Source organism: Cupressus sempervirens, chromosome 6, assembly GCF_028749045.1.
Source record: "Cupressus sempervirens isolate cs-2001-9-10 chromosome 6, ASM2874904v1, whole genome shotgun sequence".
Taxonomy (NCBI): Eukaryota; Viridiplantae; Streptophyta; class Pinopsida; order Cupressales; family Cupressaceae; genus Cupressus; species Cupressus sempervirens.
The window spans coordinates 39823916-39849087 of record NC_143123.1 but is presented as its reverse complement, the minus strand read 5'-3'; the positions used below and the strand labels follow the sequence as shown (position 1 = coordinate 39849087).

The following is a 25172-nucleotide window of genomic DNA, read 5'->3' as shown; positions in this document are numbered from 1 at the left end:
CCTACTAAGTTCAATGCTTTTCTGACTAGGTATGAAAATTCTATATGCTTTAGATGTTTCACTATACCTGACAAAAAAACCTTTCCTCCCAAAGGATTCTAACATAGTTCTCTTTTCTTTTGGAACATGTATATATACCGAGCACCCAAAAATCCTAAGATGACTTATATTAGCTTTAACCTTAGTAGAGACTTCTCTAGGAGTTTTATCTCTAAGGTAGGAGTGAGGACTTTTGTTTTGAATATAGACAGCAATACAAGAGGCTTATGCCCAAAGATAATATTCAAAATTTTGATCAAATATCATAACTCTTGCTACTTCTATAATTGTTCTATTCTTCCTCTTTGCTACCTTGTTTTGTTGTAGGTTATAAGGAACAATATACTCCCTCTTAATTCTTGCTTCTTTACAAAACTTTTTAAACAAATCTAAAGCATATTCCCCTCATTATCAATCCTAAAAGTTTTAATTTTGTGTCCTGATAAGTTTTTAGTTAAGTTTTTGAATTTTTTGAATCTCTTAAAGATTTCTTCTTATTCTTTACATTTTAAGAAGTAAATCCAAGTTTTCCTAGAGAAGTCATCTATAAAAAGTATATAGTACCAGAATCCTCCAAGAGAAGGAACAGACATAAGTCCACATAAATCTGAGTGGATTAACTCCAAAACATTGTTAATTTTTCTAGTGCTATCATAAAATGGACTTTTGGTGTTCTTACCCAGAGCGCATCCTTTGCATATGCTTGAATGATCTTTATTCAACTTAGGTAAACCAGTTACCATCTTCTCCATAGTCGATAAGGTTTTGAAATTTAGATGTCCTAACCTTCGGTGCCATATTTCGTTTATATCAGCAGCGTCATGAATTAAGGCTTGAATAGGTTGGCTAGGTTTTGTATTGAATTCATACAAGAATCCCTTTCTTTGACCAATCAATTTTGATTTCTTGAATTAAGAGTTGTTAGACCAGTTCATTAATTTACTGTCCATGAATGCAACATTATGTCCATCATCTTCAAGTGTTGTAACAGAGATTAGATTCCTTTTTATTCCTGAAACATAGAGTACTCCTTTGAGATGTAGAGGACTACCCGACTTCAGTTTCAAGGTGTAATTCCCAATTCCTTTGACTGAATGAGTGGAATTATCACCGATCCTGTCTTCGCCAACAACTTCTTCAAATATAGAGTCCAATGCTTCTTTTTATCCTGTAATGTGTCGAGATGATTCACTATCAATTATCCATGCTTTGCTTGATACTTCACTTGATTGTGCAAAATACAATACACGATTCTCAAGATTATAGTTATCTTCTTTCCTAATAATGTTTGTACAGTTTATTTGCTGCTTTGTATTCTCAGGGCAATTAGATCTATAGTGTCCAAATTTTTCACATTTGAAGCATTTTATATTGGATAGATCTTTCTTAGGTCTGTCATTTCTTTGATTACCCTTCTTCTTCTTGAAGTGCTTCTTCTTACCAATATAGGAATTTGTATTGAGAACATGAAGTTCTTCCTCTTCAATTTTCAATCTTCCTACTTTCTTAAGTTTCCTAGATTCTTCTTGTAGGCAATCTCCTTTAAGTCTATTAGAGTCAAGAAGATTGTCTCTACCACTTACTCCTTGTGAGAATGTTTCTCATGAACCTGGTAACCCATCTATAGCCATAAGTCTTAGTTCCTTGTCTTCAATTATGGTCCCTATACTTGCAAGTTCGTCTCTTAGACTAGCCACCCTTAGGAAGTAAGAGTTCATAGATTTTCCCTTCTTTATCTGTATATGATTTAGTTTCCTTTTTAGTGCAAGGGGTCCAGTCGCATTGTTAACCTCACATGCATTTAATGATGCATTCATAATATGAAATGTTGTTTGATGTTTCATTAGAAAAACTATTTCATTTTTCACTTCATCTAATTTGATCTACATGGTTTTCCTATTTCCTTTACTTCAGATAGTTTTATTAAATTAAAACTTCAGGTTGCTTGGATGCTGAATCAACAAACCGTTTCACATCATTGTCTTCAAGAATCATCATAATTCTGAATTTCCAAGCAACGAAGTGTTCTTTCCCATCAAATCTGTTCTTGGGTCTGATTATGCTCGCCATTGAAAATAGAAGGATGTTGCTAGATATTAAAGTCTGATTGTTTAATTTGCAGAGCCTAGGTTGGACTACCAGAGCTCTAATACCATGTAAATGTTCTGTAAATTCTGAACAATCAAGTCTGATATGAAGCCCTTTTAATTTGCTGAAGATGGTGTTTATCAATACCAACCGATATATGCAGTATCCTGTGACTGATATATAATTCTGCAACTATATATTTGAATTTGCTACATTTCATAAGAGCCAATGAATGCTAAAAGAGCAGACTTATCATTTGTTGTGTGTCCTTTATCCACATTCACACCCTATTAAATATAGTAACCAAGGGGCATGCCCTTACAAAGGACATGTCCCTTCCAAAGTCGGCCTTAATTCCTCTCTTAAAATCAGCGACTTGACAAGGAGAAATTTGGTTTAATACATAAACTAACCAAGTTGATTAGTTAGTCATAAGCCATGTTGTCCAAGGGAGACGCCAATACCTATTAAGGAGAAGACAAATATATAAGGACTTATGAAGGGATTTTATGCAAGAAAAGATCTGTATGATCTGTAATCAAACCAGGATGATTTAAAGTTACAAAATTAACAATCGCATGTTTTAAAAACACTTGAATATGCAAGTCTCACTCTTGGAGGGTCTTTGCACATTTTAAAATACATGTATTTACATGTTTTATGTGTTTAAAAATGTCTTTTTAGCTCAAAATCGTGGTCTCTAGAGGCAGTTGCTTCAGGTAAATGGGTTAAAAGGCGTGCTTGCACAACTTAACTGATCAATTAAGCAGGTGTTTAATTAATTTTTGAAGAAATGTCACTTAATTGGGTCATAAATAATATTAACACTATATATTTTAACATATAATGTGCAAACATCATTCAAAAAGTAATATTTCCTAAGATGTTTTGAATTATAACTCAAAAATTAAATCAAACTATATAGTTAATATAGTCATTTAAGTGAAAAATTAAAAAGTAACTCAACTTAAAAACATAACATAAAGTGCTCTATAGTTACTTTAAGTGATAAATTTAAATGATAAAGTAACTTAAAAACATAACATAAAGCCATTTATGTTATATTTTTCAAAAAATGAATATCAACATTAAAATATAACATGGTATTTAAATTATGCACTTGCAGTTGGAAATATTTGGGCGCTAAAATGATCATATCTATTGATTGCTGACTTTGATTAATCCCTAAGATAGATCGAATAGAAGGGAAAATTGAAAGCAATGATTTGAGCAAAACCAAAAGACCAAAAGCTAACAAACACACTCAAAATACGAAGGACATTGAAGGACTCAAAAATCAAACACAGGCTTACCAAACAAAACAAAACAAAAAGACTTGACAAAAGCCTTCAGTAAAAGTGTTCATTAAATGAATTAGAATCAACTGATTGATCAATAATCAACTAAATAACGAACTATTCTTACAGAAATGCGAAACTAAGTTGGAAAAGTTTCGTACTGTTACCTCCATTTTGTGGTGACAAAATGCAGAACAACAAGTTGTTTAAGAGAAAAAATTTGAATAGGGAGAGGGTGAAATTAGCTATGAGGACAGCCATAGCTGAATCTAAAGGAGCTCCTATTGATATTCAAGAAGAAGAAGAAGCACTTGAGAACATTAAGGGATCTCTTCGTGGCCCATAGATCCGCAAACAAAGTGCCTCTTTTGTCGGTTCCACTCCTTCTACATTACCTAGTTCTTCATCACCATCTGCATCAGGGATAGCTACTTTGTGTCCAAGAACACAGTTGGATCACAACCATTGTTAAAGGGCATTGGATGGAACAAGGAGATGCATGAGAAAACTGATATTGCAGCAATTGAATTTTAGTTTTCAATCAATCTCCCAATGTATGTGGCTGATGGTCCCCATTGGTTGAATTTGGTGAATGCAATTTCAATATTGGGCGAAGGATACAAGCGCCCTTCTCACAAGGATTTGAGTGGGAAGGTTAGCATTTTACTATTTAGTAACTGTACATAATTGAAATCCACTTGAGGACATTATTATATTTTAAATCTTACTTGTTATTTCCTATTTTTTACTAACACTTTATTACACCTAAATTTTGTAGGTTGTTTGACAACGTGTTTGATAGGGCAAGAGTATTGATAGAAGACCAAAAGAAAGAGTGGAAAAAATATGGCTGCACCATTTGATCTGATGGGTGGACAGATGGAAGAAGTGGAACCATTATTAATTTCTTGGTTGCTTGCAAAGATGATGTGGTGTTTTGAATATCCATTGATGCCTCCAATAAAGTGAAAAATGTCCACACATTGGCTTTAATGTTGGAGAATGTTGTTGGTGCGAATTATCACAGATAATGCAGCAGCATATGTGGCAACAAGTAAAAGAAAAATTTATGTTCAATATGAATCATGAATGTAATGCTATGGTATTATTCAATTTAAATTTGATGTAAATATGGAATGTTTGTAACTAATTATTGGCTTTTTACTAATCTTTTAGGTAGAATCCTCCAAGAGAGGCATCCCACACTTTTTTGGTCACCTTGTGCAGCACATGTCCTTGACCTCCTTTTGGAGGACCTAGGAAAACTTGATTGGGTGAGTCCAGTTGTGGAAGATGCAAGGTGAGTAACCAAATATATCTATAATCAATTATGGGTTCTCACTTTGATGAGAAGGATCACTAAAGACAAAGATTTGGTGATACCTACTATCAAAAGGTTTGCAACGGTGTCTTGATGTTGCAAAGTATTATCGACACAATATTGCCTCTGAAACAAATATTTGTGTGTGTTGATTGGGTTGCTTCACCTTACTCAAATAAGCCTGAAGGAGAGGTTGTGGCATGGATAGTCTTAGATGATAGTTGTTTTGAAAGGGCTATTAAGATTGTGGAGGTAACTTCAAGAATCAAAACATTATTTTTTTAGTTGATTCAAGTTTCATTATTAATTTGTAACTATGTTAGTAACTAATTTGTATTTTTAAAATTTCAAATGTAGATGTCTATGCCCCTGGTTAGGGTCATGCACATATGTGATGGGCAACAATCCCCGATGGAATGTCTTTATGAGGCCAAAGAGGCTGTTAGAAATTACTACCATGCAGATAGACTCAAATTTGACTCCATTTGGAAAATAATTGATAGGAGGTGGAAAAATATGCTCCACCAACCCATTCATGTGGCAAGCTACTTCCTCCACCCCAAATTCAGGTACTATGATTCTCCTTGACGTTTTACTAAGACTTCATTTTACATTTTTTTTAAAGTTGTGTATTAAGACCTGATTTCATGTTCTGTTTGTTTTAGGGTTGATGATTCTTATTCAAATCCTAATGGAGAGGTCATGGAGGGTCTCTCTAGATGCATTGAGAGGATGATATCCAATGAAGCAGAGAGAGACCTTGTTGTGACTGAACAACAAGCCTATGTGGAATCAAGGGGTAATTTGTTCTCTTCTATGCTATCAAAGAGAGCAAGAGGCACCCAAGCCCCAGGTAAACCATCAAAGTTTAAACTTTAAAACTTTTGCATATTGATATGTTGTGTTTTGTGATTATCTTTTTTCACTACTTTATAACTTCTTCTTTTTTTTTGTTGCAGATGGCTGGTGGTCAACTTGGGGTGGAAATACCCCCAATTTAAAAAAAAATTCTCTTAGTCTTGTGCCAACCTTGTAGCACATCTCATTGTGAGTGCAATTGGAGCTTATTGGAGTCCATCCACACAAAGAAAAGAAATAGAACTCAAAAAAGGCTCAATGACCTTGTTTATGTGCACTATAATTTTAAGTTGCGCATAATAAGGGCAAAGAGTTCAGCAATACCTGGTTCACTTGATCTGGATGAGATAGGTCCTTATTTTGATAGGACGACACAAGAGCCAGGTCCATTGTTTTCAACAGAGAAGGTTGTTGATTTGGAGAGGCAGGGCATAGAGGGGAGTGTTGGAACAGAATTTCATTTCACAATTGATGACATTGAGGATGAGGACGATGAGTATTCAGACTCAAAGAAAGAGGCATCACCAGTGCCACATATAGGAAGAGATAGATCCACTTCCAGGACACAGAGGCAGTCAGTAGGGATACCAGAGGACGTCGGCTAGTGGTTGTCGCAGAGACTCTAGCCCTGAGAGGTGTGACTACGAACTTACGTCTCCTTACCTTTGTACGAAAGGTTTGTCCCATAGCTTTTGCGAAACGTTTTGGGTAGCGGTTGTGGCCTGCTGAGGAGACCCCAGAGATGTTGCACACATGGGTTGTTCTCACACCAGCAAAAGAAAGCAAGGTACGGGCTCTTATCCACCAGATAGAGAAGGCTTTCCGTGAAGGGTACTACACTTTGAGGCACTCAGAGTATGCCTTGCTTGGACATGAGGCTACATTGGTGGATACACAGAGAGCTCAAGAGAATCTAACCACCAGATTGGAGGCAGTGGAGCAAGACTTAGCTAAGCATACCCAGGCAATGGAGATCGAGAAGGCAGCATGTGTGGCTATAGAGGAGAGATTGGCTAGAGAGAACTTCATTTGAGCAATAGTTGGCAACAGCTGGTATTGAGAGACAAACTTTAGAGACTAGCCTACTCTGAGTTAGGAAGGAGGTTGATGACAAGGAAAAAGAGCTTTGGGAGGTTGCAGAGATGGTGAAGTCTATCCTAGATCTTTAAACAGTTGTTGAGCGCAAGTTGGAGGCAAGGATTGCACAAGATTATGAGCTACATGCTCAATTGTGACCTTCCATGGTGCAACCTGTCTCTTCTACTATGGAACGACTGACATCCTCTTCAAGGACGCATCCTATGCCCCCTTCTTCTTAGTCATAAATTTTGTAGTTGTCATCATTCCTATTTTGTTGTTTGCCATCCCGAACATTTTGGATGTTGTCATCCAGAGACGACTTTCTTTTTTGGGGGGGATGATGTTGTCAAGAAACTTGGGGAGTTAAACAGTTGATATAACCAAGTGAGTTACACGGGTGCGACGGTTCCCCTTCCTTCCCTTGGGCATTATATGTATGAACTCTCTTCATAGAATGAGATGTGGAAAATTCTATTGTAGATGGTGATCAATGAACGAATAAAATGCTATTCAGTTCTCTCTATATTTTGTGTTGAATACCTTCCTTTTCTGTCTGTATGCAACAAGTTCCTGTTACCCCCGTGGTGTCTACTAAGTTTCACCTCGTTGCATGTTTTGAAACTATGATATAATATAAGATGTTGGAAGATACAAGTCTCAAGTAAGCACAATATGATAAGGTGAACCAACTTCAACAAGAAGATCCACATGAAATCAACTAGAAAGTGAAGTAATTTTTTATTGTTTGACAAATATAGTCATTCAAATCAGGTGATACAGAATAAACATAACCAAGCTCATAAAAAATTGTCTTACATCACAAGAGATCATGGCATATGAATAATTTGTTTTAATGAGTAGAATAGCATAAATTAGCATGCCTCATGTAGACCACAAATAGCATTTTGTTAGAAGTGAGTATCAACATTAAATAGCTACCAGATAGTAGTAACCATAAAAATCATGAGTTGAAAGAGAGCATCTACAAAAAGTTATACACAAAAAATATGTTTGTATTTGTAGATTTTCAAAATACTATAGGAAAGATGTGGCTAAGATGAAAAAGGTTATGAGTATCAATGCATGTTCAGACATCAAGGTACAAAATATATGAATAAGTGTAGGGACAGAACAACCCTTGGTACATAAGAATGCTAATTTAGTATATAACATAAGGAAAAAAATAGAAGAATTGTTCAAGACAATTAACTGCAATACAAACACATTTTCCCATTAAAAAATTACAGGTTTGGTAAAAAAGGGCATTAAAAAAAAGAATGACTTTAGTTCAAATGATCACAATGTAGCAAGGCATTCCACTACTTGGAGTTTATTTGTACATGTAATACCAAATCTAGGACTAGGGCATACTCCTCCTAAAACCAGTTTGTGCCCTGTGCTGTTCACAATCACCCTTAACAAAAAATAGCTCCAAAATGCAAAAATGAGCTTCAACTAATCTATAGTTGAACATACCTTTCTTAATGACAGAAGTAGATCCCTGAGGCGCTCAACAGAATCATTTTTTCTAGACAGCAAACATAACAAATCGGAACTCCTGATTAGTGCGTCACAATACTGCTCCATTTGGAAATTGGTCAACTTTATGGGAACCCAGTGCTCAATCAATTTAACACCTGAGAGGCTATCTGATCTGTGTTCATATATTATATACTTCTCCAGACTTTTCTTCACTTTAGTTGCTCCTCCTTTTACCTCTTGATCATCACCTTGCCTAAGCATATCCACAATTTGATCCTTTTTCTCCATCTTTAGGAAGGAAAAAAGATGGGACATATCGGAGGAATTCTCCTACATGTGCAAAGCAAAAAATTCAAGCATTAACATTAAATAACCTGCTACTATGGTAGGAGGAAATCACAAAATGAAAAACAAAAATATTATCAAAATAACTAATTTTAAAGAAGGCCATTGATTAGAAAAACACCTTTGGTGCCTCACTGAAAAGCACCAATCGAAAATCAACGAGAATTTGCTCCAAATGACATAATGATTTAGGTAAATTAATACGTTGGAATTCATCTACTATTAGTGCTTCCCACTCCAATTGTTTTAGATGCTCAAGGTCCTGCACAAAAAGGTAATGAAATGCAAAGTTGTAACAGTTATAGAATAAATCTATCATCAATTATTTATAAATTTGACATTAAAATTGTCTCTAATGATAAACATAAATTGTAATGCTATCATTTCCAACATACAATCTCTTTCAAATAAATATGCTTCTGACATTGCAGATTACAACTAATGAAATGAGATTTTCAAAGTACGTGAGATTAACTGACAAAGATTCTACTAAAAACTCTCTATGTTTAATTTTATAAATGCTTCAGATTACTGTCTGTGTTCCATCATCAAGACGGTGGGATTAAATGATAAGTGGACTGCATGCTAGTTATTTAAAAAATCAATTACAAATTATTATAGGAACCAAATACAAGGCCCTATAAACCAATGAGTTATGAATCCCAAAGTTGTGCACTATACACTAATGTATAATTCTATCAACAGTTGTCCAAAATTGGTCCAAGCACAATATATACAAAAAGTTCAAAGAAAAATTGTAATGTGCCTAGCCATTAACAAATTTATTTCTCTAGGGACCTCCAATAAATAAGAAAGGTTGAACACACCAAGCATTTTTCTTAATCAAGTTCCAATACACTGTCAACAGTTACAAATAATACCCATCAATAATTACTTGTACTTGAGTAGAAAGAGTGAAAAGGGGGAAGAAAATACCGCAATTGCAATATCACAGGTTGTAAGAACTATCTGAACCATCACACATCCACTTTCATCATAAAACTCCTGCTTCCGGATAACTTCTCTTGAATTGCGATTTCCTTTATAAACTACAAAATTTACAAATGAGTTGCACCGCAGAAATTCAGCTTCCCAACTAGATATTGTGGTAGATGGTAGAACAACAAGAATAGGCCGTGCCACTTCAAATTCTTTGATCAATAATAATAGGAATATTATTGTTGTCAAAATCCGTTCCTGCATAATGACATACTCCATAAGATGTCTTTTCAATAATTCAATTATATCCCCCATAGAATGATTTTCAGAATTTCTCATAACTATATTATTAAACAAGTCATCAGAGTCTAATAATTCTAAGTTTAGCTAGTAAGGACAAAATTCATTAAATGTCCAAATATCACTCAAACCTTTTGTGTTGTCACTTGTACTGATTTTTTTATTAGATATTAAAATTATTTAAAAATATGGAAAAAATTAAGTTTCCTCCTGAAAAAGACCTATTCAAGTGGATCTTAACAAATAGATAAGATAAGATCAATTTATTAATGTCCAACAAGAGACCAACAAAAGTGTCTAAGAGATTGGAAACTTGCAACCAAGGAAACAAACAACAATGGGAGCACCAAATGGTGTCCAGGAAGAGCAAGCAAGAAAGCAAAAACAAAGGAAAGACCAACCGTCAAGGCAAGGACTGGGAATCCTTCCTTGGCTAGATGAAGTCAAGCACCAAGGCGTATCGCCCAGGGTGACTGAGAGCCCTAGACCGTCTCTAAGTACTGTTGGATGAGTGGTGCTGATGAATAAGCCCGCTACGAGGTCTCACAGATCTAATGCAGCTGGCGGCAGGTGGTAGGAGCACTGAGTGGCCACTTCATGCCCCGAGCTGGAGACATGGGCGAGAAAAAGGCGATGATGAGCTGATCCAAGTATTGGTGCTAGGGGAATAAGAGTTGCAAAGTGTGGTCGGGGAGTTGTGTAACCTCCCAAAGATATAGCGCACATCTCTGATCCATGTATCTAAAGAAGGCAGAGAGGGACTGACAATCTCTAAACAAGGAGTAATATCTCCCTCTAATCTCGTAATAGATGGGGCATCGAAAAGTGAAGTGTGCCTTTGTTTCCGCCTCAGCTAAGGTACATAACCAACAAATCATGTCCTCTCTGTCAATGTGATGATCCATCTGAATCCTGAGCTGGTGTGAGCCAACTCCGAAGGAACCCAAAGAGATACACAAGGCATGGCTCCAACGGTAAGAAAAGTAAACACGACGAGCGATAACCCCATTCTGAATATCCAAAAATTGCTCACCATAAAATGTCATACACAAACGTAAAACCCCTTGGGATTGATGCAAGAGCATCTTGGGTTCTTTGGCAACATTGCATCAATTAAATGTATTTCCTTTCAGTTGTAAACCAATGGCCTTTGTTGTTCGTATTTTCTCTTTCTGCGCAATAGGCTTCTTAATGTGGTCCTTTTGTGGATCCTTGTTCTATGTTCATAGAACTTAATTCGATCATATGTGAAAGTTATCCTTTCTCTTTGTTCATGGCATGTTCTTTCCTAGCAACTTGAGAAACATGTGGGGTTGGCTTCGACGAGGTTTCGTATGGTATTGAGGCTTTCCATGGCCTTGCGAATCTTTTCTTGGATCACATGTAGACCTATTTTTGTTCCCACGGATGTTATTTTGCTTAATTGTAACGTCATTGATCTCTCCTTTGGGGAAGGACCATATTTTGTAATTATTTGACTAGTAGGCCAACTTGTGGTCTTAATGGCTATATAACTTGAGATCTAGAATTAGGATAGATAGAATAAAGTTAAATAGAAGGAAGATAATAAGGTTTGGCTCTGTAAGTCTGAGCTTCTAAGCTCGTAGGTTGTATTTTGAATGTTTATGGATGCAACTAGGTAGGCCTTATGCCTAGCATGTTGAAGGAAGATTGTCTCATCATATCTGCATTGGAATCTATATAATTTTAGTGTTACCCCAGCGTGGGGGTGCGGTAGTGCAAGGGGACATCGGGACGAGTTTCAAGTGCGGGAAAAAAAGGGCCTCAATTTGGGACGGAGGGGGGGAAGACAGGGGTGCAGCGGTGGGGGTGCAGAAGGGGGGGAGGAGGGGGGGAGGGGGAGGGGAGGGGGAGGAGGTGGTTGCATAGTATATATATAATATATATGACTGAAAATGCTAATTATGAAATGATACTTCAATATATTATATAACATACCAAATATAGTTGAATAGAGAAAATTGAAATGTGATTCACAAACCATAAGTTCAAACTTGAAACTTCATAACCATTACCAATGACCATTTAACAAATTAACTTAGTTCAAGATGCAAGATTCAAAATTCATTGTTCAAATATGAATATCATATATGATATATCATAAAGATGCTCATGATGACAATGAGCTGAATAGCACGAAACAATGAAATGAAATAATGTATCGTAGCCATATCCAAGTGAGTACAATCAACAAAATAACAAAAAATGTCAATAATGAGAATGGATTTATCCCAAGTGCTCTCTAAGCATGCATAAAAAAAAAATTAAAAAAGAAAAGAAAAAATTATTATTTTAAAATTTTTTGGGCCATTCAGTCGGTTGCACCCTACGAGCACCCCCACACCCAAGCATCTACGAACCACCTGGGTGCTCAATCGGTGTGGCCGAGGTGCGGCAGCTCATTTTCAGCCAGCGGGGGTACTTGGGTGCATGACACACTCGCATCAAGTACATACACGCATCGGGTGCTTCGAGTTTTTGACCCAGGTGCGCGCACCCGGGTTACACTGAATAATTTCTTGTGGTTTCTCCTTTATTGTTGGCTTCTATGTGTAACTCTAGCAAGGGTAGCTTGGGAGTGTGATGCAGGAACATCTTGCATGGGAAAAAATTTTAAAAATAAAAAAATAAATATTGGAGGAGAGACAGTGACAAAAATTAGAGGGAAAATAATAAAAAATAAAAAAAGGGAAAGGAGAAAAAGGAATTTCTATTTTCGAGGTGCATAGGTGGCGTAAATAAAAAATTAAATTAAAATGGTTGTCATTCCATTTATTGAGGTGTGTAGGTGGAATTCTAGAAGTTTGTGGACATTTTATTAAATCATGCATTTAATATTTGTTGAGTCACGTGGTGGTCCTTAGTTGTATTTGGGTGGGAATTAAAAATTTGTCAAAAGGTAGTTGCATTTACCTTTTATCCCACATTGGTTGTGTTGGTAACATCTTGGGTGGAAAGTGCCTATTTAAGTAAGGCATATGAGCATTTCTAATCAAGCTTGAAGATGTGATCTCTTCTTAGTAGAAGCTTGGAGAGAAGGAGGAAGCTAAAGGGCAAGTCTTCCTGAGTCTGTGGACAGAGCGCCGAATGTGAGGCAATTTACAATAGGATTGTGGTGGAGTTGTGAGTGTGTGGACAGAGCGCCGAATGTGAGGCAATTTACACTTGGATTTTGGATAAAGTTGGAGAAGAGCTAGTGGCTGTGGTTTAGAAACAAGGAGGTTGCTTGGTGGCTTGTGAGCACAAGTTGAGATCTTGGAAGTTTCTACCAAAGTGTGGATCTGGACTAGCTTGGGCTTGGATTGGATCTTGAGGGATCTTAAACTGTTATTGTAATTGCTTTGTATTTGGTCGTAACCGGGAAGGCCTTACAGCCCGGCACGTTGCATTTAACAGTTATTTTATGAATAAGGAGTTATGATTTGATATCAGATCTTGCATTGTTATTGTGTTTCTGTTGTGTGGTAATTTGTTGTGGGCTAGGACATCTCCTTTGGAGATTCTCCTGCTTTGCACTGCGTTAGATGGTATCAAAGTGAAGGTTGTTCCTGAGCGTTAGACAGATTGCCGAAGTTGTGGCAGTTTACACTAGGACTTGGGTTGGAGAAGTAGATCTAAGTTGATCTTGATCTAGTGGTGGATTTTCTTTCTAGAGTCCTAGATCTCTTGGTTGCGAGGTGGCAGATCGTGGTTCTGGCTTGCAATTGCAAAGGGCTTGTAGATTGATCGATGGATGCGAAGATGGAAGGTTGATCTTGTTAAGGCATGATCGTAGAGAGTTTGTAGATTGCAGATCTATGGTCTTGGACTTGTGATGTGGTTCCTGATTGTTCATGCGAGGTGGTAGGTTGCAATCTGACTTGAAAACAATACAAGGTTGTCACAAGGAGCGTGGGAAGGATTTGTTGCTGACGCAACGAATGAATGAGAAACTAGGACCAAAGGCTCACCCAGCTATCCAAACCACCCTACAAGAGTTAACACAATGGAAGCAAACACAAAGAACAACAACCAAAGGAGGAAGAATAGTGAAATACTTTTATTGATTCATCAAAATATCTTCATACATGCCGAACTGTAAGGCCTTCTGGGTTACGGCCAGATACAAAATATATTCAAGATCAAAGATCCAACATCAAATTCACAACTCCAGATACATATGCAACAAACTTTCCAAACTTTCGCATTCTAATCTAGAATTCCTCTAAAACTGCTCTAACTCTAAGCCTAAACACTCTATATATATTTGCCAAAACAACTTACAGATTATTCTAGAACATTATATAAGAAGAAGGCCGACCCAACAACGGTCTGGACACATTCCAAGAAAAGATCTTAACATAAATATCGCAATCGAAATAAATCTTGCAAGTCGGCTCGCAGAAATCACGTCCAAATGCTGACACTCGGCATAAAGAGGAAAACTCGGCACATGAAGGGTCACTCGGCATACACTGCGTAACTCGGCACATGAAGAGTCACTTGGCATAAACTAGGTAACTTGGCACATGAAGGAACACTCGGTCAACACTATAGTGCTACAATAACTCGGCACCAACTAAGTGCTACAGTAACTCGGCACCAACTTGCAGAATGAACAAAAATGAGCACGATAACAAGGCAACCCAAGATGCTCCTACATCAGTTGCAGAGGGTTTACGAAGATCTTGGGAGATGGCTCTGAGAGGATTCGACCCTAAGATGATTGCAAATCTCCATGATGTGCTAAAAAGGAGGTTTTCTGAGATGACTGCTCGGTTTGAAGCTAGTTTGGCTGATCGAGGTAAGGAGGAGGTTGCTTGTTTTGAAACTAGTTTGGCTGATCAAGATAAGGACAAGATGAGAAAGGCATTCCGTAGATGTTTGTGGAGCTGGAGTCTACCAATCCAGAAGAGAGTTGTTTGGCCGGTTAAGAGACTTGTTCGTGAGAGAAGATGGCATAACAAGGTCGAGGTGGAAGAGGTTGGTTTTGTTGATCAGTTTACAGAACCTGCAGAGCAGCTGGAGGTTGTTGCTGAAGATATTCCTAACCTTGTTGATGTTGGGATCTAGATTGGTTTTCATGATCAATTAGTTGAGTCTGACATGGAGATTGTGGAGCACTCGATCGTGGATGAGCTAGTTGTTGTTGGTGATGACTCGTATGTTGCAAAGCATCTCATTGTGAGCAATGAGACCGCTAGTGTTGAGAGTTTGGCATATGTTGTTGAGGAGTTACATATTGTTGTTGATATGGAGTTTGTTGTTGTTGGTGTGGATTCACTAGTTGTTGATGTGGACAAGAGTTTGCTAATGAAGCATTATGTTCAATTTGTTCCTAAGAGTGAGCATGCTGATTGGATGGTTGATATTCTAGTGTTTGACAGAGTGATGCAGATGTGGATGATGTGTAGATTGGTTTTCTTGTCCCTGTTGAGGTGGAACCCTTTGGTGAAGATGAAGATGGTTGTAGATCCTTTTTTTGGCATCCAAGTGTGGGACACACTTTTTTTGTCTACCTAGGGAGTCTAATGCAGGAGCATCTTGCATGGAAAATTTCTTCTTTTAATAATGGAGGAGAGAGAAAGTGACAAAATTAGAGGAAAAATAATTTTTTTTAAAAAGGGAAAAGGAGAAAAAAAAATTTCTATTTTTGATGTTCATAGGTGGCGTAAATAGAAAATTAAATAAAAATGGTTGTCATTCCATTTATTGAGGTGTGTAGGCAGAATTCTAGAAGTTTGTGGACATTTTATTAAATCATGCATTTAATATTTGTTGGGTCACATGGTGGTGCTTAGTTGTATTTGAGTGGGAATTAAATATTTGTTGGAAGGTAGTTGCATTTACCTTTTATCCCACATTGGTTGTGTTGGTAACATCTTGGGTGGAAATTACCTATGTAAGTAAGGCATATGAGCATTTCTAATCAAGCTTGAAGGTGTGATCTCTTCTTAGTAGAAGCTTGGAGAGAAGGAGGAAGCTAAAGGGCAAGTTTTCCTGAGTCTGTGGACAGAGCGCCAAATGTGAGGCAGTTTACAGCAAGATTGTGGTGGAGTTGTGTGTGGACAAAGCGCCGAATGTGAGACAGTTTACACTTGGATTTTGGGTAAAGTTGGAGAAGAGCTAGTGGCTGTGGTTTAGAAACAAGGAGGTTGCTTGGTGCTTGTGAGCACAAGTTGAGATCTTGGAGGTTTCTACCAGAGTGTGGATCTGGACTAGCTTGGGTTTGGATTGGATCTTGAGGGATCTTGTAGAACTGTTATTGTAATTGCTTTGTATTTGGCCGTAACTAGGAAGGCCTTACAGCCCAGCATATTGCATGTAACAGTTACTTTATGAATAAGGAGTTATGATTTGATATCAGATCTTGCATTGTTATTGTGTTTCTGTTGTGTGGTTATTTGCTAGGGGCTAAGACATCTCCTTTGGGGATTCTCCTGCCTTGCACTGCGTTAGAGTGTCTCCTTTGACCTCCTAGACTTACATTAGGTGGTATCAGAGCAAAAGTTTCTTTCTTGGCGAAGTTTGGGATCGTCGTGAACCTTGTTTTGCATTGGTTGTAGGCTGGTAGACCGAGTTTATGACCTATAACTTGTAGAAGGTTATGATTCCTGCAGGAACTATTCTCAAAATGGTTCGAGGTAGAGGAAATGCAAATAATGTTATCATGGACATGTTGACACAGATTGCAGCTAGACTTGAAGCTGGTGAAATAGCCCAAAGAAGAGTACATCTTGATGATGTTAGTGATGAAGAAGCAACAGTTGCACCTAATCCTGAACCTGAGGTAGAACAAGATGAAGAGAGACTCTTCAGAGCCTTGAGTAGAGCGAATTCCTAATCTTCTTTTGAACTTTCTTGTTACAGTGGAAAGCTTGATACCGATGCCTTGTTGGATTGGATCTCTAAGATTGAAAATTTCTTTGATTATGAAAGTATCCTTGACGATAGAAAGGTGAAGATAATAGCTACGAAGTTGAGAGGCCATGCTTCTCTTTGGGGGGAACACTTACAGATTGACAAACAAATAAGAGGAAAAGATAAGATCAAGACTTGGGTAAAGATGGTCGGTAAGTTAAAAAGAAAATTCCTTCCCGTTGATTATCAAGTTAATTTGTTGAGAAGAATGCAAAATTTAAAACAGAAAGGTATGACTGTGAAAGATTATATTGAGGAATTATACAAGTTAGATATTAGAGCTGGACATGTTGATGATGAAGTTGAAAAAGTGGCTAGGTATCCAAATTAATTTTATAAATAAGGAAAGTGTGGAAGAAGCGTACCTGTATGCCTTGGGAGCTTAAGAAATACTGACAATTAAGTATGAACATACACAAAGAGCAAGAGGTGGAGAGGAAAGGTAGATCTTATGGAGAAAGTAGCAGATTTAATAGTACACCACATGACAAAGGTAAATATGAATGCAAAGAGGCTAATGCTAACAAAGGAAGAGGTAACTACACTAGAGGTAATTCTTTTGCTTACTCTAGGAATAACAGTATTGAAAAGAGAGAAGATAGATCTTAGTTTAAGGGAACTTGTTTTAAATGTGGAGGACATAGAAGTTTTGAATGTACCTTTCCTTGAAAGAAGGCATGAAGTAGAAGCAAAAATGCTTTAATTCAAGAGGAAGCTATTGATCCTCCAAATGAACCTAGGAGAGAACCTGGTGATGAGAAGAACCTTGTGGAATGAATAATTGGATGGAAAACTTGTTTTGAGAAAAAGTCTCTTTATGACCAAATGTAAGATTGAAGGAATATTTTGCAAAGTGATCATTGACAGTGGTAATTCTGATAATTTGGCATCTGAGGAGTTGGTATCTAAGTTGAACTTGTAAAGACTGAAGCACCCTAACCCTTATCACATTGCTTGGATCAAGGATGAACATAAATTACAGTTAAGTGAACAATGCTTTGTGAAACTCAAGATTGGGAAATACTTTGATGAAGTTTTATGTGATATTATGCCTATGGATTGTTCTCATATTCTTTTGGGAAGACTTTGGCAATATGATAGAAAGGCTTTACATGATGGTAGATTGAATCAATATACTATTTGTGCTAATGGGAAGAAACAAGTATTGTTGTCTTTGATTGAGAAACTTGAAGAGAATCATTGTACTACAGTTAGAGCTTGCTTAGCTGAAAAAAATCACTTTGTAAAGGATATTAAGTAATAGAATGTTTGCTTTGCTTTGATCCCTAGAAAGGCTAAGAAACAAGATGAACTTGAGGATGCACCTGAGCTTAGATCTTTGTTGAAATAATCTCAAGATATTATTTATGATAATATACCTAATGGTTTACCTCTTGTGAGAAGTATTAGTCATTGTATGGATTTGATACCTGGAGCTAGTTTGCCTAATAAAGCACCACATAGACTAAAACTTGCAGAAAATTAAGAATTGAACAAACAAGTGCAAGAGTTGCTTGAGAAAGGTTTGATCAAAGAAAGTTTGAGTCTGGATGTAGTACTTGTTGTATTGGCACCTAAGAAGAATGGAGAATGGAGAATGTGCACTGATTCTAGAGATATAAGCAAAATAACAGTTAAGTACAAATTTCCCTTGCCTAGAGTGGATGACATCCTTAATCGTTTAAGTGGAGCAAAATAGTTTACAAAGATTGATTTTAAGAGTGGATATCATAAGATTAAAATCAAAGAGGGGGATGAAAAGAAGACTACTTTTAAGACTAATGAAGGTTTCTATTAGTGGTTAGTTATGTCTTTTGGTTTAACTAATACACCTAGTACTTTTATGAGACTGATGAATGAAGTTTTAAAGAAATTCTTCGGTAAATTTGTGAATGTATATCTGGTTGCCAACTAATCTTCAGTAAGACTTAAAATGGAACACTTAATGCATATCAGATGAGTGTTGCAAAGATTGAAAGAGGAAAAGTGGTTGATAAATTTGAAGAAATGTTCTTTATGAAGGAGGAGATTGTTTATCTTGGTGTTGTGATTTTCGATGATGGTTTGAAGATAGCTCTTGAGAAGGTGAAGACTATTCTTAAGCGGCCTACACCTGAGAGTGCAGGAGAAGTTAGATCATTTCATGCATTAGCAAGTTTTTGTAGGAAGTTTATCAGAAATTTCAATTCAGTTTGTAATGCTACGACAGAAACTATGAGAGGTGATAAAAAGGAATTCAGATGGATACATGGAGCAAATAAAAGCTTTGAAACATTGAAGGAAAAGGTCGCAGCATTACCTGTGCTTGTTTTGCCTGATTTTACTAAAGTTTTTCAAGTGGACAATGATGCTAGTTGAAGTGCGATTGGAGTTGTTTTGAGTCAAGAAGGTAAGCCTATAACTTTCTACAGCGAGAAATTGAATGATGCTAAGAGGAAATATTCAATCTATGACCAAGTATTCTATGCTATTATTCAAACCTTAAAGAAATGGAGACATTATTGTGTTGTACACTGATCATAAAGGTTAAATAGATAACCTCGGCAATGTTTTTTTTTTCTTCTATCATTAGATAAATTTTTCACTTTTTTTTAAATTTTCAATGTCATTAATAAATCAGTATGTATGCCCCTTTATTAATTATTGAAAAAACATTTTAAGGGGCACATCCTTACAAAAAAGGCACCTACACTTGAGTGAACCAGCTTTGATCTTAAATTAAAAAAGGAGTTATTTTTGTAACACGCCTTGGATTGATGGACAATCTGCTAGGCACGCACCTTTATGAGGATTATTTTGTTTTCAATAAAACTCTTTTACATGGCGTGCATGGTGGGATAGGCACACACCCCAGTCTAAAATTTTCTGTAAAGCTTTCAATGTTAAGGCACATTGCAACTTGGTTGTGCTCAGCATTATATATATATAAAATATTTTGTAATTTGGGCATACATCGTCTAGGTGGCATGCACCACTATGAGGAACCTTTTTCTTCTTTCTAATTTGAACTTTCATGCTGGGAGAGACACAACCTCAAGTTTAAAATTTGTGTACAGTTTTTTATGTTAAGGCATATTGTGCCTTGGTTGTTCATGCCATACACACATAGTTTGTCGTTTGTGTGTGTGTGTGTGTGTGTGTGTAGATATATATATAATATTTTGCAGTTTGGGCACACATAGTCTAGGTGGCATGCACCACTATGAGGAACCTTTTTCTTCTTTCTAATTTGAACTTTTAGGCTGGGAGAGACACACACCTCAAGTCTTAGAAAATTTGTGTACATTTTTTGATGTTAAGGCATATTGTGCCTTGGTCGTTCATGCCATACACACACACACAATTTGTTGTTTGGGCACACATCGTCTAGGTGGTATGCACTATGCACCACTATAAGGAACCTTTTCTCCTTTTTAAATTAAACTTTCAATAAGGTGACTTGGACGTTTTTTCTGCCACCCAATTCTTACTTTTTGAGGTGTCAAATAGCCAACATTTTATTAGGAGCAGCATTGAGCAAAGGGGTTGTATGTGGTTCTTCTAAACATCTAACATTATCTAATGTTAATGATGATACTGATGTTGATCTTCATGATACTGTATTATTTTAATATTGAATAACGAATATCTCTGACAGTCAAGTTTGACAAATTGATATTAGATATCAAATTAGTATAATACTATATTGTATTTTGAATTTGTAATATTTATGGTAATTTTTTTAGCATATGCACAACATGTGATATTCTTAATTCTTGTTTTTAGGGTGTAAAAAAGTATATATTTATGATTTGTACATGTTTTGGTATGTGTTAGCTAAAAATTTTGTAAGTCATTGTAACCACAGCCTACAAAATGGGAACTTTAGGCAACAGTGTAGTAAGATAAATCTCTCCTCTCAGCAGTAGGGGACGCTCTCTTCTTACCGTAGATGGCTACAACAAAGACCTAACTGAAATTGACAAAAGGATGGTTTACTAAATCAATTCCTCTTTTTTCAAGAATGATTTTCTATTATCAACTACTACTTACAATTAAACAAAAGGAATCTATTGCTACAGTAATACCGGTGGCTTAAGTATTGACGTAAGAATGACCTTAAGAGAGCAGTTATACTTGACTTGTGTGGTTGATAGCAAGAACCCAAAGTCTCCTACAATCAACCTTCTTTAAACAAAAGGGTGAATTGCGAACAAAGCTCAAAGTCTTCAAATCTTAGTACTTGCTGCCATTAACAAACTAAATTAATCTCGTTTAAGAAAGCTCAAATTCTTTCAAAAACAATATCAAACATTCAAATGCTTCTAAAGAGAGAAGTAACAAAGATGAATGAATCAATGTAACATAAGAAACAAACACAAAGTTTGGGAAAAACTTGCATCTTTATTCACTTCAAAGATTTAAAACAAGAAATACAAAGCCTTCTAGTCACAAGCCCAACCTTCTCCTATAAAGAAAAAGATGATTATTTACAATTAACTCTCTCCTTTATATAGAATAAAAGGTGGAAGAAAAAGTGGAACAACCTCAACCACCAATACTTATCCTAACTAACTACTTCGACTTTATTCAAAGTTGCATTGCAACTTAGCTACATAAGTTCATTGCAAAGGTACATGTTATCATGTACTTACAACATAGATGCTTTTTACATGCAGCTTTCCTATCACTACTCTACTTAAAGCATGTAAAAATATGATTTGGAGTTTTCACATGGTATCAACCAACTCTCAAACTTTCGTAGGGACTCTCGTACAACCGTAGCCTCTGGTTCTCCAGTGTGTTGTAAAATCGTAATAACTTTCCTGAGTACGTTTGCTGCCCTAGATGTTTCCTTATTACAATCCTCCACTTGATTATGCAAATTCTTCAATGAAAACTTCCAATCTGCAAATGTGTTAAGCACACTGATGTTGAAGTCATCCAACTCAAGTTGTAGGCTAATAGTTTATGCAAACTCTATGAGAATTTCTTGCTGACTTCTTACTCCATTGTGCTCATTAATGATTTCACATGGCAACTCTTTAAAATCTCCTTTGGTCTCATCTGCTTGAGTAGATACCATGAGTACCGCTACCTTTATCTCTTCAATGAGCTTTTGGAGAACTTGGTTCTTGTTTTCCATCACATGCATGAAATCATGGTACATTTCAATGGATGTAATGACATCATACTCACATAAGAAGTCTAAATCAATTTCCATCATGTTGTTCCCAGCACCAAGAACCCTGTCCAGCAACTCAAATTGATGGCTAAGTGATTTCAACATGTCATCCAGTTTAGCAGAGATTTCTCTTCCTTTCCTCAACTTCTGGAATACTTCTTGAATCACTTGGATTCCCTCTTGTTCAATATTGCTGCCCCATTCATCAACAGTATTTGCCTTCCGCTTCTCCCTTTTAGTGCATACAACTGAAACAGGTTCACTACCTACCAGGTTCAATGATTCCCAATAAATGAGCATTCTCTTCTTTGAGTTTAGCTTTCTTTTCCCACAATTAATCATTCTTTCAAAAAAGAAAGCTTACTGCCTCATGTGTATCGTATTGATAACTTACCCTTGTTTGCTTACCAAGTTTTGACTCTTGTGATTCTGTAAGCAACAGGTTGCATGTCTTTGGTATATTTCTCCACAAAAGGTTCAGCCACTTCAGCATACTTGATGTTATTGTCATCAACCACCACTAGAGAAACTTCTTTGAAAGCAATGGTTTCGTTACTTATCTGTCATCTTCTTCAAGTGGAATTTCTTCTTTCTTTCTTTTTTATGTAACAACACTCAACCGTGGAGGAAGATTGAAAGAAGATGCACAAGCTGAAGCAATAGTTACCATAGATAACTCAGGATTACATGCATAACAGTAGCAACTATAGCTGGTGTCTCACTCTGAATGGCCACAGGAGGAGTGCTATGTGTAATGTCAGTCATAAATTGTTTAAACTGAGCTGAAGTTACATCAAGCAATGCTCTAGACCGAATAGTGGCAAAAGGAATAGACAAAGAATATGCATCAAAAACATTTTCAAAATCATACTGGTCTCCTTGTGCTTCTAATGCAAGTGCGGCTGACGATACAGGCAATGCTGGTGTAGTAGTCACATAATCTTCAAAAGACGGATGCTTAATGGAGAATGCACCCATAACAACACCTAAAGGCAAATCATGAGATTCATCTAATACTAGAGCCGAATCCGGAAGAGAGGTTACATCAAGAACTTCAAGAGGACATGAAGCAAGAGGTGATGACTCCTTTGATTTCCTTGCTTCATCGTCACTTGAGTCAACTTGAATTAATTGAGATTCAATCTCTTTAATCTCAAGTACTCTTGAATCTTTTCCTCAATTGATAGACAGCTTGGGAAAACTTTGAACAGGAGGTTCCAATGTAGATGAGGACATGTCATCTTTACCTTCACCCTTTAATTATGACCTCAAACCAATCGGACTAGTGGGATCAAAATCTTTGTCAAGCTTTATCTTTATCCACTTAAGACCCCTTCTCTTCATCCATGTGTTGGTATTAGCAAGGATAGATTGGAATCTATCCCAAATGGACCTATTACCTTTGCATGACTATGTAGGAGGAAGAATGGGTAACTTCTCCACATCATGCTGAAAATATTCAAGATCTAACATTTGATGATCATCTTCAAAACCAGAAGGAATTGAAACCAAGTTGAAATCTACAATTTTCTTCACAATTAATCGAGTATAATCCATATGATGTATGTCCACTTCGGTACATACTGTTGTCAATCAGGATTGCGCCTATAGCAAGATGCAGAATCTAGCTATCCTATTGAAACATTGAAACTCTCTCGGGTGGTGAGTTGTCCTAAAATGAGAGATGAACCTCCAAAAGCTAGGTTGGTTCCTAAATAATGATCACCTAAAAACTAAATTGTATGTGGGAAAAGGGATGAGAATAATGAAAATAACGAATACTAAACCTAGATGAGGTGATACACCAATGATTTGTATGCAACTTTCTCAAATCAGCACAAATTACCCATAATATGAATGATTCATAATACTCAGACAAACATGCAACTACAAAAGTGATTCTATGCAAGGAACCAGAATCTTCTGCTTTGAAAAGAAAATGTAGGTTTTACGCTTTTTCTGCAAAACAAATGACACAAACAAAGACCTACAATTACAAGAATCGATATTCTAACATGCAATAAGGAATATAGCTTTAATGAAGGACGAACACAACATAAAAGAAAAGAATCCACAATATTGCATGAAAATCAACGAGGAACTGTTGAATCTATATAACCAATGCTGAAAAATCTCTATTACAAAATGCTATTACAATCAACTCAAAATTTTGCAATGTGCCAAAAATTCTAAAGCCAAAAGAAGATCCCTCATAATGAGGTGAATGTACAATAAATAGAGCTCAAAACCTTAATTCGGCTGTCAGAAATATACATGGAAAAAATAAGTCAAAACTGAACCAAACTATGAAGAAACCCCTGAAAATTGCTCTCAAACACCTGTCCAACTAATAGCCAATTGGAAAACTGCCTCTATCTCCTCAAAATCATGCATAAATGCATAAAAAGCTTCCCTGAGAATGAACTTTATGTAACATCCAGTTGACTGAAAAGTCTTCCTCTGCTAAAAATAGAACTCCTCAACAAACTAAAAGTTACCTCACATTCTCAATCATATCCTTTTCATCTTGCATTTTAAAATAATTAAGAAATATTAGGTATTTTATAAATTTTACACTTGATATTATCAATTTTACAATCATATTATGCAAGGAATTGATTATTATCATTTTTATTTTATCAATATTAATCTATTTAATATACATTAAATAACGATGTATCATTTAATCTATATTAAATGTATTAATATTGATAAAATAAAAAAATAATAATAAATGAAAACAGTAATGAAAGTTGCATATGATATATGATTGTAAAATAAATCAATATCATACATGGACCCGAAAGTTTATAAAATATCATAAAGGAATGTTAAAAGGGAGGAATAAGGTTATGTTTTTTAACATTTGCATGCTCTTTTGAAAACGAATGAAGGAAGGAGGAGGGTTTGAAACCCTAGCCGACTTGGAGAAACTCTGGTGTTTGCGATTTCTTCTTGCTCTACTCCATACCGTGAGTTATTATTCTAGTTATTTTCTAACCTGTGAATGTCGTGTTCTCTATCTCCATTTTGTCGTTTGCTTGTATGGTCGCCTTGAGTGCTGGTGTATTTAAGTTCTTTAAGCCGTGAGCTTATTCTTCAAGTTGGGAACACCATAACTACTGGTGTTCTCGAGTTCTTTAAGCTGTGGATCTTTTCCTCCATGTCTTGGCTGATCTTCACTGCTCTACATTTTTTTGAATGCCATGTGTTCACGGGTTCCTCCATTTCTTCTAAGATATTGGCTGTCGTGAGCTCCATGGGTTTCTTCATTTGCTCTGTCGTGAGTTCTCCATGTTTCGTGGCTCCACATTTCTTCTCCTTCACTTGTCGTGAC

At 36.4% G+C, this 25172-nt stretch overlaps 1 protein-coding gene across 4 annotated transcripts in view; it reads right to left on the bottom strand.

Moving 5' to 3' along the window:
• LOC149551008 (uncharacterized) overlaps nucleotides 1–25172 on the bottom strand; it is a 159708-nt gene that overhangs the window by 74771 nt on the left and 59765 nt on the right. For all 4 annotated transcript variants that reach the window (XM_089786570.1, XM_089786567.1, XM_089786568.1 and 1 more), the window contains 3 exons: nucleotides 9448–9708; nucleotides 8633–8773; nucleotides 8161–8496 (listed from right to left, as the gene is read on the bottom strand). In XM_089786570.1, the coding sequence (XP_089642696.1) occupies nucleotides 8161–8496; nucleotides 8633–8773; nucleotides 9448–9708 (738 nt within the window). The remainder of the gene's footprint in view (nucleotides 1–8160; nucleotides 8497–8632; nucleotides 8774–9447; nucleotides 9709–25172) is intronic.